The following is a 15,118-nucleotide window of genomic DNA, read 5'->3' as shown; positions in this document are numbered from 1 at the left end:
TATTTAAGAGGCAGAGGTCGAACTGAGACAATAAAATTTCGACATCTCTGCCTTGGCCAGTAAGCACGGTGTCACCCCACAAGGGGTTATGGGTGATAAAATTTCCCAAAAGTAGGAAAGGTTTACGGAGTTGATCAATCAGCGCAACTAATACATTCCAGGGTACTGCACCATCTGGAGGAAGATATACATCGCAGACAGTTATTTCCTGCGTCATCCATATTCTGACAGGCACAGCTTCAAGAGGGGTTTGAAGGGGCACAGTTTCATTTCACTACAGACTGAGTTTAGGACATAAATACAAGTAATCAGGCACTAACACATATATGAGGTTATGGAGAGTGTACCACACCACACCCTCTGAAACATGCAAAACTACAGCAATCCAATGAATGCTTCATCCATAGAACTAGAAGATTACCACATAATATAAAGTGTTCACTGTGCAGATATTTTACTTGCCAATTAGTAAGTATTTGGAAGATGGGGAGGGGGGGGGGGAAAGGTGCGAGGAAAAAGAGAGAGAGAGAGAGAGAGAGAGAGAGAGAGAGAGAGAGAGAGAGAGAGAGAGAGCAGTATTATTGTACACACACTCTTAGGCATTAGTACTTGCTGCAGAAAATTCATCCATTGAGCAACTTTGAATGAAATGTTTGATGCACAAATTCTGGCCATCTTTTTACATTCCCCTTCATGAGTGTTGGTACAAAATGAACACCACAAAAAAGAGAGTGAAAACTTGGCTAGTTTTCGGAAGGAATCCATTGGTGAGCTATTGCACATACGCGCTCTCTCTCTCTCTCTGTCTGTCTGTCTGTCTGTCTGCCCTCCCCCTCCCTCCTCTTGTGCCACTACATTGTGACTTGTGACTGCAGTCTGATGACGGGCTTGTCCTATTCCATTAGTGGCAGGATCACCTGTGAATCCAGCCATGTCATATACCAGCTCTGCTGCAATTACTATACAGTGTTTTCTGTGGGTGCGGTCACCAACCAGCTGCCCATCAGAATGAATGTCTGCTGCTAAACTACAGTCAAAAATGAAATTGACTACCCCATAGCATAACAACCTCGAATTCAACTGCTTGGCAATCCATGCCCTGTGGATCCTTCTCTCCAGCACCAGCTTCTCCCTCCAGCAACTATGTAGATAGCTGTCATCCTTGCAACTTATGTTTTGCTCTCCCCCTCCCCCCTCAGTTCCCCCACTCTAACTAACACTTTTCCCTTGTTCTGTCCTGACCCTTCTTCCAATCCACACCTCCATCTCATCACCAACATGCATTGCACCTCACTGGCTCCAGTATCCATGTGTCGCATGCCAGCCTGTGGACCTCCCACCCCTCCCTCCCACATTCCGAACATGCACATCTAAGTTTGGCAAGAATAATTACAAACAAATGTCATGAAACATTATTGGTATTGCAAATCCTCTAGCATGAGCAATGCAGAAGCAAGAGAGAAAGTGGGCTAGTTACCACATCTTACTGAAAATACTAGGCAGTCATGGTAACTGCCTGTGGTTATGGTAAAAAGTGTCATTAAATGCAAACTGATTTCCACCTAGTTAACTTGAATTGTTGCCTTTCACAATCCACGTGGAATTTTTTTCCACTTTAATGTTAACAATTAAACTAAATTTTACATTGCAACACTTGAGACAAAAAACTGGTTGCCATAAAGTTGTAAACTGCAACCTTGGTACAATTGTTCCATTTATGTGAATGGAAATACTGTTTATTATGAAGCAACTGAATTGAATGTATAGTAAAATAACCACCCTCAAATTGCTGAAACTGTGGAATAGGCCTAAATACATGATTTACCAGTAATATCTTGGGCCTTTGGAAATTAAGTTATATTTGGTTTCACGCAATGAAAAATATCTTTGAAGATGAGAAACTGTGTGATAGGTCACCTATAAAACAGATCACAGTAAGCCAGAGTGAAAGGATGTGCTTTGCTTCACCACAATTATGAATGCTCTGTTCAATTACAGCTTAACATCATTTACTTTTATTTCAGTTGGATGAAGAATTTGGCTCTGTAAAGCTTCAGATACTACAATATTTTGTAACCTTCTGGCTTTGCCAAACTTTGAAAATGTTTGAAGAATAGTCAGACAATAGACAAGTATTATTCTCCAATCCCCCAGGTTCTTTCTCTTGATTTTAATTACACAACTAAACCATGTTGCACAAGAAAACATGGTGTATAATTTCTAGCAGCCACAATTGAGAAATTGTGGAACAAGAAATTAATGCCAGTTGCAGCAAGGAAGGAAACATAAATTGTCAAGTAATCTTTTCATTTCCAATCAAGCTAAAAATAACAATTATCTTATACAATTATTTTATAAACTCTATTAAATGATGTCTGACAAGGCAGTGAAAGTTCCTTTGATCCCTTAGGATTGAAATAAAAGTTGCACTTTTAACAGATAAGCTCAGGCATTCATCACACAATATCTTAGTAGCAAAAATATAACACACAATTTTCGTAATAATGGTAAAACTGATTAGAATGTGATTAAAATTCTGTCTGCAAAACCACCAGAAAATCTTTTATTATAAAGTCTTACTGAAGGATTAGCTTCAATCCATGCTAATTTCTGGTAGGCCTAAAATATTCTGACATGGTGAAGAAGTCAACTAATTTTTCTCAAGTTCAGAAATAGTTAACTGTTAATCTTGTGACACTTGGTCTCTCCTCGTGTATAAATTCTCTTGTTTGCCCAACTGACAAACAGATCCGTAGATAGTTAATGTAAATGATATATTTTACAGTTGCTTCTCATAATACATATATACAACTCCATCTGTTTTAAACAAATTTTTGATGGTTTATAGAAGAAAATAAACAAACAGTGAACCACAATGTACAGACACTGTACACATTCATGAACTCCTTCCCTTGAGAATTATGCCAGTAGGAACGTGATAGATTTCCATCAATCAGTTTTCTGCAAATCATTCCAGTCTGTTCCATCATTTGGCAATTCTGACGCTACAAATGGAAATAACCAAGATATATGCCACCTCTTTCCAAAAGTCTGAGATAAGTTTTTTTTCAGACCACTATCATAGTATGTGATATTTTTGCTCTTTTCATGTGTTACCATTCCCTTGCACACTAAGCTGGTGTGGTGAACCAACAAAACCAATGTAAATATTGCACCAACGAAATTAATTATAAATATTAATAAGCATACTTGTTTTTCAGTAGCGTCTACGCCTAAAACGAGCATTGCCATTGGAAATATAAACTTCGTTATACCTAACAGAGAGAAATGTTCAAAGTTTTTCCATATGTAAAAGCAGTTAAGATAAGTGGAATAAAATGTACCAATGAACACGTACAAAAGAAACATATAAAAATATCTATAATTGTAATGACCGACACAACAACCAGTAAACATACAGTGATGGTCGCGCTTCAAAATGCATGTTTTACATGTATCACAGTGCCATGATCTTGGAGGAGCAACGGTTTCACACTCGGTGCAGTATCGCCAATTCTCTGGTTGTGAAGATGCTGTTACAATATTCTGCAGACTAGTGTCCACAACAACAACAGCAACAAAATTGCTTGTCACGTTTACCATTACATACGTAGCACAAATGAAATGTAGTGTATACCAAAATGACCACACGGAATGTAGAGCAGGCAAGACAATGAATAACTCGAAACAGTACGTCACTGGAATAATTAAAAGAACAAATAAGAAAGCTCCCAAGTCAGATGCAACTCTCGGTAATATCCTTTTCCTAATTTTCATTTCTTTTGCACTATCTCTCGCAAGTCGCACACAAGATTGTTTATGTCAAAGAAACCAATCTTCCCATTTTATCGCTGCATTTCATTATATGATATCTTTGCCGTTGAATATACGAAGAGCACACATCTTAGGACCAAATATTTGTGAGAGGCAAGAATACATATCATTGCTTCTCGTTCCACTCGCAACAATTTAAGCTGTACACTTAGATTCCTCCTATCTCACCGCATCCTTGGAAATTGTGACATATGCGTGGCAAGAAGGAATGTATCATAGTTGGTTGTATCATTCGCAGCAATTTCATTTTTGTTTTTTAATCAGGCCGAGGTCACCAAATGGAAAGATCTCATTATCGAGGAAGCACTGGCTTATAAACAAATAACATCAAATATTGATAAACATACCTCTGTGATACGAATAAGAAACTCCTAGAATGAATTACAAACGCGGATGTTTAAAACAAAAGAACAGACATGTACCTAGATTTAAACCTACTTCCTTCTGCACAACAACAGTATATCTCTAATCATGGGATCTTCGTTAATATGTATTAAAAGATGTTTTATAACTGTTCACACTAACCATAGTACACTATTACAGACTATGTGTCATTAACTGACATTTACTTACAACAAATCGCACCTAGAGTGATAAATCTTCATTGCGTGTTAATGTTAAAATGTACTGTTATCATACGGAAAGAATCGAAATATGATGACCCCCTATATGGCTCTCAAAATTAACGAGCGAGAGACGTCATCTGACCGCTTTCCGATTTCAGCCCAGTTCCAGACATACTTCCGATTTTTAGTCTCTCGTAATTTATGATGAAATAACTCACAATTAAAAAAAACAACCCTTCGCTACCCAGTCATTAATTCCGCAGATGTTCTGACGTTAAGAACAAACCATTGCTGCAGTGCAGTGGCTGAGACACTGCACTGGCGATCAACGGCCGCATTTAGTTACGAATGAAACCGCAAATTGTGACTTCAGTTCCACATCAGCCGTAGAATATTTCAAAAGAAATGAAAATTTGTGCTTGACCAGGACTCGAACGTGGATTTGGCGCTCACGACAAGAGGGAAATGTGGTTTCGTTCCTGGTCTGGCACAAATTATCATTTAATCCGAAATATTCTACAGCTGATGTAGAACCATAATTGCAATTCAGTCACACACTTTCACTAGCATTTCAGTGTTTCATGCTTAATTTGTAAATTATTGACAAGTCGCAGAAGCTGTCAGAAACGTGAAGATCAATAATAACATTTTTTGTATATGGCAGGATGGGAACCAAAAATTATTGGATTTGTGTCTCCACTTCCTGAGCCACTATTGATGTCGTTACCCACTACACCACTGTGATGATGTGCGTCAAATAACTGTGTCCTGTGTCATACGCCTACTAAAAGCTTTAAACGCCGATAACTCATTATTTGACAGTTAGCATCAAACTAAATTGTACCTTTTCGAGAGATCCTCAATCTGTTGGTCTTTTAAAACAGCATTTATTTACAGGACATAGGTTATAAATTGGTTATAATATAAATCACACAAAATACGAGCATGACGACATCCAGTATGGCTTCATGAAGGTGCTTCACCCAATGTATATCTTTGAAAGGAGTGCAGCCACAGGGATGAATCTTACCAGTGAGTTCAGTACTCAACTGGAAAGACTACTACACGAGGCAAAGCCGTGGTACGTAACCCCACAATCACCAATTTAAACTGGGCAAGGTGTCAAATTGTTCTGCTGCATGGAAAAAATTCTATTACAGTTTATGTGTACTATATGACGCAGTGTGTGTTTAGTTTATAGTTGGCCCTTAGCTATTGCTCTGTACCTTCCTTGCTAGGACAATTTCGCAATTATTTTGCAGTATTTACATACGTAATTCCCGTATTGCAGCTAAAGTAGCTGAGTGCTGACGAATTATCCTTCTGAAAAATCTTACCTCTGTGCAAAAGATTTTTTGCTTTCATTTTTCGCATGTTATTTCCTGAATGATGGAACTATGTAGCGATATAAAACGACCAAAACATTGACATGAAAAATATCTTGTTATAGTTACTTCATCATATATGTTGCTAACTCTCACACAATAACATGTGACACAAAGTGCATTTCTCTCTACACATGACAAGAAAAGTTCTGTACACATCATTAGGCAACAAAACTGCTAAACCACTGCATTATTGACATGTGGAATAATCGAGTCTACTGCCGGATGTTTGTGTCGCTCTGGCACAATATTTCGTCCACGTAACTCGTTGCCTTCTTCAGGTGCTACCTGAGACTGCTGTATTAGAGGATCTTGTCCACTATTTATGCCCAGAGGGCGCTGGGCGCTCTGTTTGCCGTCCGCGCTTTTTTTTTTTTTTTTTTTTTTTTTTTTTTTTTTTTTTTTTTTTTTTTTTTTTTAGCACATTTCATTCCCTTCCCTTAGGGGGGAGGGCGGGCTATTCTAGTGCTTGCATTGCACTTTTTAGCCTTAGGTGGTTTACAATTTTATTTTCTTTTTTGATATAAATTAAAGTGCTTGCAGAAAGGTGCTTTACAAATTTTTTGCACTTTGATGTGGTCAATAACAATCAATTAACATTTAGCATTATAATATATGATTAACAATTTTATATGGTTAACAAGGTTATAGTAAGTTTAACAATTATATATAATTAACAAGGTTGTAGTAAGTGTAATAAGGTTGTATTTTGGTTTAACAAAGGATATAGTATTAGGGTTTAACAACAAAATATGATTTACATGGGTATATTTTAATTTCTCAGTGTATATAGTACTAGAATTAACAATTTTTGTAAGAATAGAATATGGCATTTGGTGAGAGGGGAGGATAGCATATGAGAAGAGGTTTTTGAAGTTAGTCTGTGAGTGGCATATAGTAATGATTGTGTTGTTACTTGCTTTGTTGTACAATTATAGCTGTTTTCTATTTTCATATTTTATCAGTGGCAGAACAGGATTGAGTAGTTGAAGAGTGTGCCGGCTTGTTTAAGTGTGCGAGTGTTGTCGTTTTGTTGTTTGTGTGTGTGTGTGTGTGTGTGTGCGTGTGTGTGTGTGTGTGTGTGAGAGAGAGAGAGGGAGAGAGAGTGAGAGAGAGAGAGAGAGAGAGAGAGAGAGAGAGGGAGAGAGGGGGGGAGAAAGAGGGAGAGAGGGTATATGATTGTCTGTGTTTTATTGTCTGACGTCTAGGTGGGGAGGGGTAGTGGTATGGGTTGTCAGCGGTTCCATAGTTGGGGCTAAGTCTGGGAAGTGGTGTGACGTGTTTTGTGCTACCGTACGCGCTGGGCAGATATACTTGTATTTAGGGAGTCGTTGAGTACGAGGTCTTGTTGTAATTAGGTTTTCCATGTCAGGTCTTTGCGTTAGTATTCGTTGTCCGTAGTTCGCGCGCAGTTTTGTCAGTCGTGTCTGTAGTGGTTCCACGTTAACTATTTCGTATACGTCGTTGCTGGGCGTCCTTGCTGGGAGTCTCGCAAGGTTGCGGAGCAGTCGTCGTTCTGTACTGTAAAGTCTGTCTGCTACCGTGTGCGGAATTCCTCCCAGCGGGGCGCTGGCGTATTCGAGTACAGGTCTGATAAAAGTTTTGTAAGTATGTATGGCAGTTTCCATACTGCAGCCACGGAGGCGTCCTTGTACTTGTCGTATCAGTCTTTGGCGTTTTCTAGTCTTGTCGAGAAGGTAATTCAGGTGAGTCATCCAGTTCATGTGTTTGTCTAGGAACACGCCAAGGTACCTGGCCGTGTTGGCAAGTCTGAGTGGCGTGTTCCAGAGTGTTAATTGTATGTCGTTGTCGTTTTGCTGTCTCTTTTTGGTCAGGTTTCTGTGTCGAAAGAGTACTGTTTGCGTTTTTGCTGGGTTTGGTCTGATTCTCCACTTTTCCATCCAGTCTTCGAGTCGTTTTAGGTATGCGTCCGTCTTTCTCTGTATAGTTGTTGTCCTGAGTGATGTACACCAGTAAGCTGTGTCGTCTGCGTATAGGGCTATTGTTTCGTCTTGGGACTGTGTGGTCGGTATATCTGCTGTGTACAGCGCGTACAGCAGCGGAGACAGGATGCCGCCCTGCGGCACTCCTGCTTGTGGGGTGAAAGGTTGGGAAGAGGTGTTGTGTATGTGTATTCTGCATACTCGGTCGGTGAGGTATGCTTTTATGAGCCGGACCATTTTGACAGGGATCCCTATCTCGCACAGCTTGTAGAGGAGTCCGTCATGCCATAGCTTGTCGAACGCCCTTTCAATATCTAGGAAAACTGCGAGGGTGCAGTGTCCATTGTTGAAGCCCTGCGTGACTCCGTTCACGAGTTTGAACAGTGGATCATTCGTTGAGTGTTTACTGCGGAAGCCAGCTTGGATCAGGGGGAGGAGTTCTTTCTGTTCTACGTATGTCTTGAGTCTGTCTGTGATGATTCTTTCATAGGTTTTTCCCAGTACGTCTAAAAGAGAGATGGGTCTGTAGGATCGTGGGTCTGTTCTTAGTTTGTCTGGTTTAGGGATCATGATCGTCTTGCTAGTTTTCCAGGCAGTTGGGATGGTCTCTGTACTGATGCAATAATTGAATATGAGGGATAGGATAGGGATGAGTGTAAGGAGAGGGGCCTTTTGTAGGTGAATTCGTCGTATGTCATTTAGGCCTGGCGCTGAGTTCCGTCCCGTTAGTATCGCGTCCATTATTTCTTTGTCAGTTATCGGTTTAGTTAGGGAGTTTTCGTTTTCCGTCTCTACTGTGTGTGTGTTAAGTAGTCGTGGGAGTCGGAGTTCTACCGTTCGTCTGAAAACCTCGTCGAAGTTGTTGTCATGTGGGAAGGAGTATACGTCTTCTAACACGTCTTTGTAGATGTCGGCTTGTTGTTGTGGGTCTGTCGTTGGCTCGTTGTTTGTAATTAGTGTGGTGGTAGTTGTCGCTCTTTGTCCCGTCAGTGTTTTAAATCGTTTCCAAAATTGTCCTCCGTTTCTGTAGTTTAGTCTCTCGCATGTTTCTTCCCACTGTCTTTGTCGATGTGTCGAGATTATTTGTTTGGCGCGATTGTTTAGTCGGTTCCAGGTTTGTCGTAAGTTCGGGTTGTTGGTTCGTCTCATCTCTCTTTGTAGTCGTCTTTTTCGTTGTATTAGGTCGAGAGCTTCTCGGGGGATAGTAGGTTTCCAGTTGTCTATGGTGATTTGCGGTATGGCTTCCTCTATTGCGTGTCTAAAAGCTGATTCTATTTTAGTCGTGGCAAGTTCGAGGTCGTGGGGGTCTGTCACGGTCATGGGGATAGATAATTCTTGTTCGAGTACGTCTTTGTATTTATCCCAGTCGGCGTTTGAGTACTGTCGTATAGTTCGTCTGATTGGTGGAGGATTCGGTGGGGCTATTGCGTTTGTGGAAAAGAGGATTGGGAGGTGGTCACTTGTTATTGAGTTGCCGACTTCCGCATTGGCTATTGAGTCACTGATGGTAGGGCTGTATAGGACATGATCGGGCGCTGACGTTCCTTGGTGGCCTATAAAAGTGGGTTGGTAGATGGGGAGGCGGTCTATAGGTTCGGTCGTTAGAAGGTCAAAGAGGATTTGTCCGTTGTGGTTTGTGCTGTGGTCACCAAGTCTCTCGTGTCGCGCATTCAGGTCAGTTAGTAAGATGAATCTGTCTTTCGTCATAAGGTGTCGTATCGCGTGGATCGGGAGAGGGTTATTAGGAGGGTTATACAAACATGCTATTGTTACGGTCCTTGCGTTGTGGCCCTTTAGTTTGACCATGACGATCTCTGTGTCTCCAAGCTGTGCGGGGGGAGGGACTTCCGTAGCCGCTATCGTATTGCGCACGTATAGCGCGACGCCGCCTCTACCGTCTCTGTCCTTGCGGAAACAGTTAAACTTCGGTATATTGCACTGTTTCCCATCAGACAGCCACGTTTCAGCGATGCCGGCCACGTGTATGTTGTTGCGCAATAGTGTGTGCGTGAGTAGTGTTCTCCTGTCTTTGACTCCTCTCGCGTTGGCGAAGAGGAGATTTAGCTGCTGTTGGTGGTCGGCCATGTTCGTACCGCGACTGGGGATTTAGTAGGTTTTGTTTCTGGAAGTGTGTGGGTGTGGTGTGTTTTGTGTACGTGCGGGTGCGTGTTGTGGTTGGGGCGTTTGTGTGGCGGGTGTCTGGTGATGTGTGGGTGTTTGTGGGGGTTGGGATGTTTGTGTGGTAGGTGTCTGTGGTTGTGTTGGTGATTGTGGGTTGTGTGTTACGTCCAGTTGTGTTGCCGGACTGACCCTGTCTGCCACCGTTACATGGAGGCAGACTCCTGACTGTGTCGCCTTAATACTCTTATGTAAGATTTGCTGCGACACCTGGTTCACTGTTTTTACAATTTCTTCTCGTCGGTCCTGGAACAGACTGACGAGTGCTCCAGTGAGGGTTCGGAGGAAGTCATTCTTCAGGACCATTTCTTGCTGGAGTTCTTCTGTAGGTGGGACGGGTGTAGGTTCGTCCATGATTTTTATCGGTGCACGTAGCTCTTCTTTTTCGGCGATTTTAGGACGTTTGGGGCACTTATAAGATAAGGCCGAGTGGTCGCCTTCACAGTTTGCACACTTTTCCGGGTTTTTAGCGTCACATCGGGTAAGTTTATGGTTGCCTCCGCACTGCGGACACTTTGCCTGGGCCTTGCAGTTCACTGTGGAGTGATCAAAGCCCAGACACTGCCCGCATTGCGCTGGCTGCGGTGGAGGAAGTCTGGAGGGTTCCGCCTCTTTTTTTGCGTAATCAATGATAACGCCATTTGTGAGTATGGCATCAATTGTATCTTGATTACGTGATATTATTCGAAAGTTTCTTGTGGGAGCTTGCCTCTCTCTTGAGGTAATACGCCAAGCCCTCTCTACATCAAGGCCCTGTTCGCGCAGCTGTTGGATTACATCACTAGCCTCTACATCTAGTGGCACTTTCTTGATGACCGCGCTGAGGGGTGGCTTTCGAGACCTTTCCATGGGCTGTCTCGGTTCGCGTACTTTGTCTGGGCGTACTGTTACTGAGGAAACTATGTGGTTCCGGAAGGTCCTTTGGAGGTAGTCCTCCCGCCCTCTGGTTGTGGAGTTAATGTAGGCCCTCCCATTTCTTATAACATTCAGAGACCTGATCTCTGCCCTGACCGCGTATTCTACGAATGAGTTTATCTTTGCTGCCATGGCCTTTTGTGTGATATCGTGGGGAAGATTCTCCACAATATAAGTCACCGTGCGGGAGTCGGTCATTGGTGTAGCTGTTTCTGCTCCGGTGTCAGTGTTGCGGGGGGGCGATCGGGAGTGGGTGGTCCCACCTCGATCTTCCGTGTCCATGATGTGGTCGTGTGTGTGGTCGCACCAGTGATTGTCCCAGCTCAGTCCCACTTGTTGACACCGTAGGGTAGCTGTGGGCTGATTTGGCCTGATCTACACGTACGCGGGTATCGGGGCTGCGCCACCGGCCCTGGTACGGAGATTACCCTACTCTGGTGGGAGGAGGCAGCAAGAGCTGCCGTGCGACGCTGGTGTGTCGACAATTTTGCTTGTCTACCCGCTTGCGCTAGGTAGATGTGCACGACAGTTTTGCTTGTCTGCCTGATTGCTCAGACAGACAGACACGACAAAATTGCGGGAAACACGACAAAATTGCTCTTTTCGAAGCACCTCGGTGTAGGAGGTGCGATGGCGCTGTTCTGCCTTCTCGTTGTTGAGGAAGAAGACGGCTGGTCACCGCTCGCTCTGGCGCTTTGTTCAGCGGCGGCTGCGGTGTCCCCCTCGGTGCAGTGGTGGGGGTGGGGTGGGTGCGCGGGCACTGCGCTCGCTCGACGACTGCTGCTGCGCGGCTCTCGGTCCGCTCCAGTCGGCACCCACGGCTCGTCTCGGGGCCGTCCGCGCCCGCCTGGCGCTTCTTGTAAGGTGTTGTCTCTTCCTCAGTGCTCCCTCGGACGTCCGCGCCCAACTTGGTCGCCATCTGTGGTAGCTCTCTGAGGCCCATCCTGTGTCGGGCGTTCCGTTGGCCGTCCGCGCCCGCCTGGTGCTGCTCCTGAGGTTTTGGCCCTTCCCTCGTGCTCCCAAGGACGTCCGCGCCCGCCTCGTCCACCATCTGTGGTCGTGGCAGCTGTCTGGGGCCGGACCCGCGTTTGGCGTTCCGTTCGTGGTCCGCGCCCACTTGGCACTGCTCCTGAGGTGTTAGCACTTCCCTGGTGCTCCGACGGACGTCCGCGCCCGCCTCATCCACCATCTGAAGTTGTGGCAGCTGTCTGAGGCACGTCTCGCGTCGAGCTCTCCGTTCGCGGTCTGCGCCCGCCTAGCGCTGCTTGTAGGGTGTAGTCTCTTCCCCGATGCTCCCTCGTACGTCCACGCCCGACTTGGTCGCCATCTGGGGCAGCTCTCTGAGGCCCGTCCTGTGTCGGGCGTTCCATTCGCGGTCCGCGCCCGCCTGGTGCTGTTCCTGAGGTTTTGGTCCTTCCCTGGTGCTCCCACAGACGTCCGCGCCCGCCGCGTCCACCTTCTGTGGTTGTGGCAGCTCTCAGAGGCCCATCCCGCGTTGGGCGTTCCGTACGCGGTCCGCGCCCGCCATGCGCTGCTCCTGAGGCGTTGGCACTTCCCTGGTGCTCCGACTGTCGTCCGCGCCCGGCTCGTCCATCATCTTCCGTCGTGGCGTCGGTCAGAGGCCCGTCCCGCGTTGGGAGTTGCGTTTGCGGTCAGCGCCTGCCTGTCACTGCTCCTACAGTGTTACTACTTCTTGAAGAGTTTCTTTGGTCCTTTCCTTGGGCCCTGATAAGCTCCAGAGCCGGAGTCCACGCCGAGCTAAGCTGGTAATCGCTGTCTCGGTTTATTAGGTTGTCTGTGACCTTGATCTCGATGGCCTCCTTTATGACACTGTCCCAAAATCTTGGCATCTGTGTCACAATTTTAGTGTTGTTGTAGACCATTGAGTGACCGAGCTCCAGACAGTGCTCCTCTATGGCAGATTTGGTTGCCTGTCCGAGTCTGGGATGCGTCTGGTGTTCTTTGCACCTGACATCCACTGTCCTGGTTAGATTCCAGAGCTTGTGTATGTGCGCGGTAGCCAACCTTTACATCCTAAGAGAGTATTGCCAACTCTCAGCATGAATTTAGATGTTCCAAAAAGTCATCTAGCTTCTCCCTGCCATGGAGCCAAATGACAAATGTGTCATCGACATACCTAAGAAAGCACTTGGGTTGGTAAGTGGCTGATGCAAGTCCCTCCTCTTCGTACCTTTCCATGAAAAGGTTGGCTACCACTGGTGAGCACTGGTGATAAAGGGCTGCCCATTGCCACTCCTTCCATTTGCTCATAAAATTGACCCCTGTAAAGAAAATATGTTGAGATCAGTACATGCTTGAACAGGTCGAGCAGGGCACCATCGAACTTCTCTCCAATGATATTGAGTGAATCAGAGAGTGAAACTCGCGTGAAGAGCGACACCGCATCGAAACTGACCATGATGTCAGAGTCCACGGTGTGTAGCTGCCTTAGCCATTGTAGGAAGTCATGGAACTGGCAGATGTGAAGCTGTGAGGAAGGGGCGTGAGTCGTGCTTGGGTAGCTCAGATGGCAGAGCACTTGCCTGTGAAAGGCAAAGGTCCCAAGTTCGATTCTCAGTCCGGCACACAGTTTTAATCTGCCAGGAAGTTTCAGTAATAAGTTCTTTGCACTTAGCACATCTTAACATTTGCATAATTTTCTTCACAATATATCCTGATATATAATAAATAATATTACCCTGGTATTCACTGACTAGTGCTGAATCAAGAGCCTCAAAGTAAACAGTATCTTCACCATCATCAGTGACCTTGTCACTTTGCTTCTTATGGTACATGAATACATGAACACTGAAAGATCTCATTTTCTCAATGCCATCTACATTACTCTTGTCACTTGCAGTAACATTGTTCTCGAGCAACATTGTTCTCAGAAACTGTAATATCGTGGGATTATTGTTCCAACTGAACCTAGATCTGATGCAAAGAAAAAAAGAGTTCTAGATGATTTTGTGAGAGTTTATATATTTAAAAAAATACTTAGAGGTTCAGTACCCCAAAACAGAAACTCCTGGGAGAAGTTTCTAACACCATGTATGCACATCAAAAACTATAGCACAAATGTTTTTCATGGATGTACTAATGCACACACAACAAATACTTAATGTCTGAAGGAAGTTTTCTGCATGACAAAGAAATTCAGTCCAATAATTTACATTTTCAGCTCTCAATGGTCGTTTAAAGCCCTCAGCGTGAACATTCCTAGAGTTGCACACATCAAACAGTTTATCAATAATTTGGATTAATTATACAGTGGCAGGGGCATTCTGAAAATCTAAGTGCCAGGAACTCTCTAGGAATTCGGTGGCATCAGCAACACTGGAGTTCACTGTCTGGGCTGCTAAAGAGACATTCATTTTCTTATTATAGAAATTCTAGAGAGTGAACTGGCAAATTTTAAAGATTTGCACTCTTGCAGATAATGTTAAGTCCAAAATAAAATCCCACTTCACATCCCCAGCTTCACAGTTAATAACTGTCTTTTCAGCCAAAGTATTACGAATTTCAGCATATGACATGAATCAGGAATTGCATGAATATTACTGTCATTGGCAGGATGCTTGAAGTAAGGGGCAAAATTTTCCAGATTCAGTGGGCACTCAAGATTTTTTAGTGTCTGAATGTTGACGGCAGTCAACATGTCACTGCCTCCCTAAGAAAACCCACAGAAAACAGTTTCAAGGTACAAACTCTCACAATTTCAGTCATTACATCTGATGACAGTTTATTCACAAAGAAATGTGTAATTGGGCACTTAAATTTGGATATGACACTATCTATCTGAAAATCTAAAGCATCAGTAGCCAGTTTTTCTGCATCTACAGGGTGTCACTAAAAATTGCCACCAAGAATAACTCCAAAAGTATGACCAGAGCTGAAAAGTTTGTGGAACATAGGTTGCATGTAACACTGGCCTTTTAACACTAACCAAAACAGCCTTGCTTTGCTGGTACTGCAAAAGGCTGAAAGCAAAGGGGAAACTACAGCTGTAATTTTTCCTGAGGACATGCAGCTTTACTGTATGGTTAAATGATGATGGCATCCTCTTGGGTAAAATATCCCATAGATAAAATAGTCCCCCATTCGCCCATTCGGATCTCCAGGCGGGGACTACTCAAGAGGACGTTATTATCAGGAGAAAGCAAACTGGCATTCAACGGATCAGAGTGCGGAATGTTAGATCCCTTAATCAGGCAGGTAGGTTAGAAAATTTAAAAAGGGAAATGGATAGGTTAAAGTTAGATATAGTGGGAATGAGTGAAGTTCGGTGGCAGGAGGA

The 15,118-nt window shown here is 44.1% G+C and overlaps 1 protein-coding gene across 1 annotated transcript; it reads right to left on the bottom strand.

Annotated features, from left to right (window-relative positions):
• Window positions 1-1,992: 1,992 nt before the first annotated feature.
• On the bottom strand, window positions 1,993-3,845 carry LOC124612864 (probable palmitoyltransferase ZDHHC24). The gene has a single exon (XM_047141296.1). It carries the CDS (start codon window positions 3,775-3,777, stop codon window positions 2,950-2,952), a length of 828 nt encoding a protein of 275 aa, XP_046997252.1. The 5' UTR covers window positions 3,778-3,845; the 3' UTR covers window positions 1,993-2,949.
• Between the last annotated feature and the right edge of the window lie 11,273 nt (window positions 3,846-15,118).

The sequence above is a fragment of the Schistocerca americana genome, chromosome 4 (assembly GCF_021461395.2).
Source record: "Schistocerca americana isolate TAMUIC-IGC-003095 chromosome 4, iqSchAmer2.1, whole genome shotgun sequence".
Taxonomy (NCBI): domain Eukaryota; kingdom Metazoa; phylum Arthropoda; class Insecta; order Orthoptera; family Acrididae; genus Schistocerca; species Schistocerca americana.
Note: the sequence above shows the minus strand (reverse complement) of the source record. Positions and strands in the feature narration are given on the sequence as shown.

Bases quoted from the DNA above. Each gene is read 5' to 3' on its own strand.
- LOC124612864 (XM_047141296.1), bottom strand. From the start codon at position 3,777: ATGAAAATTAGGAAAAGGATATTACCGAGAGTTGCATCTGACTTGGGA.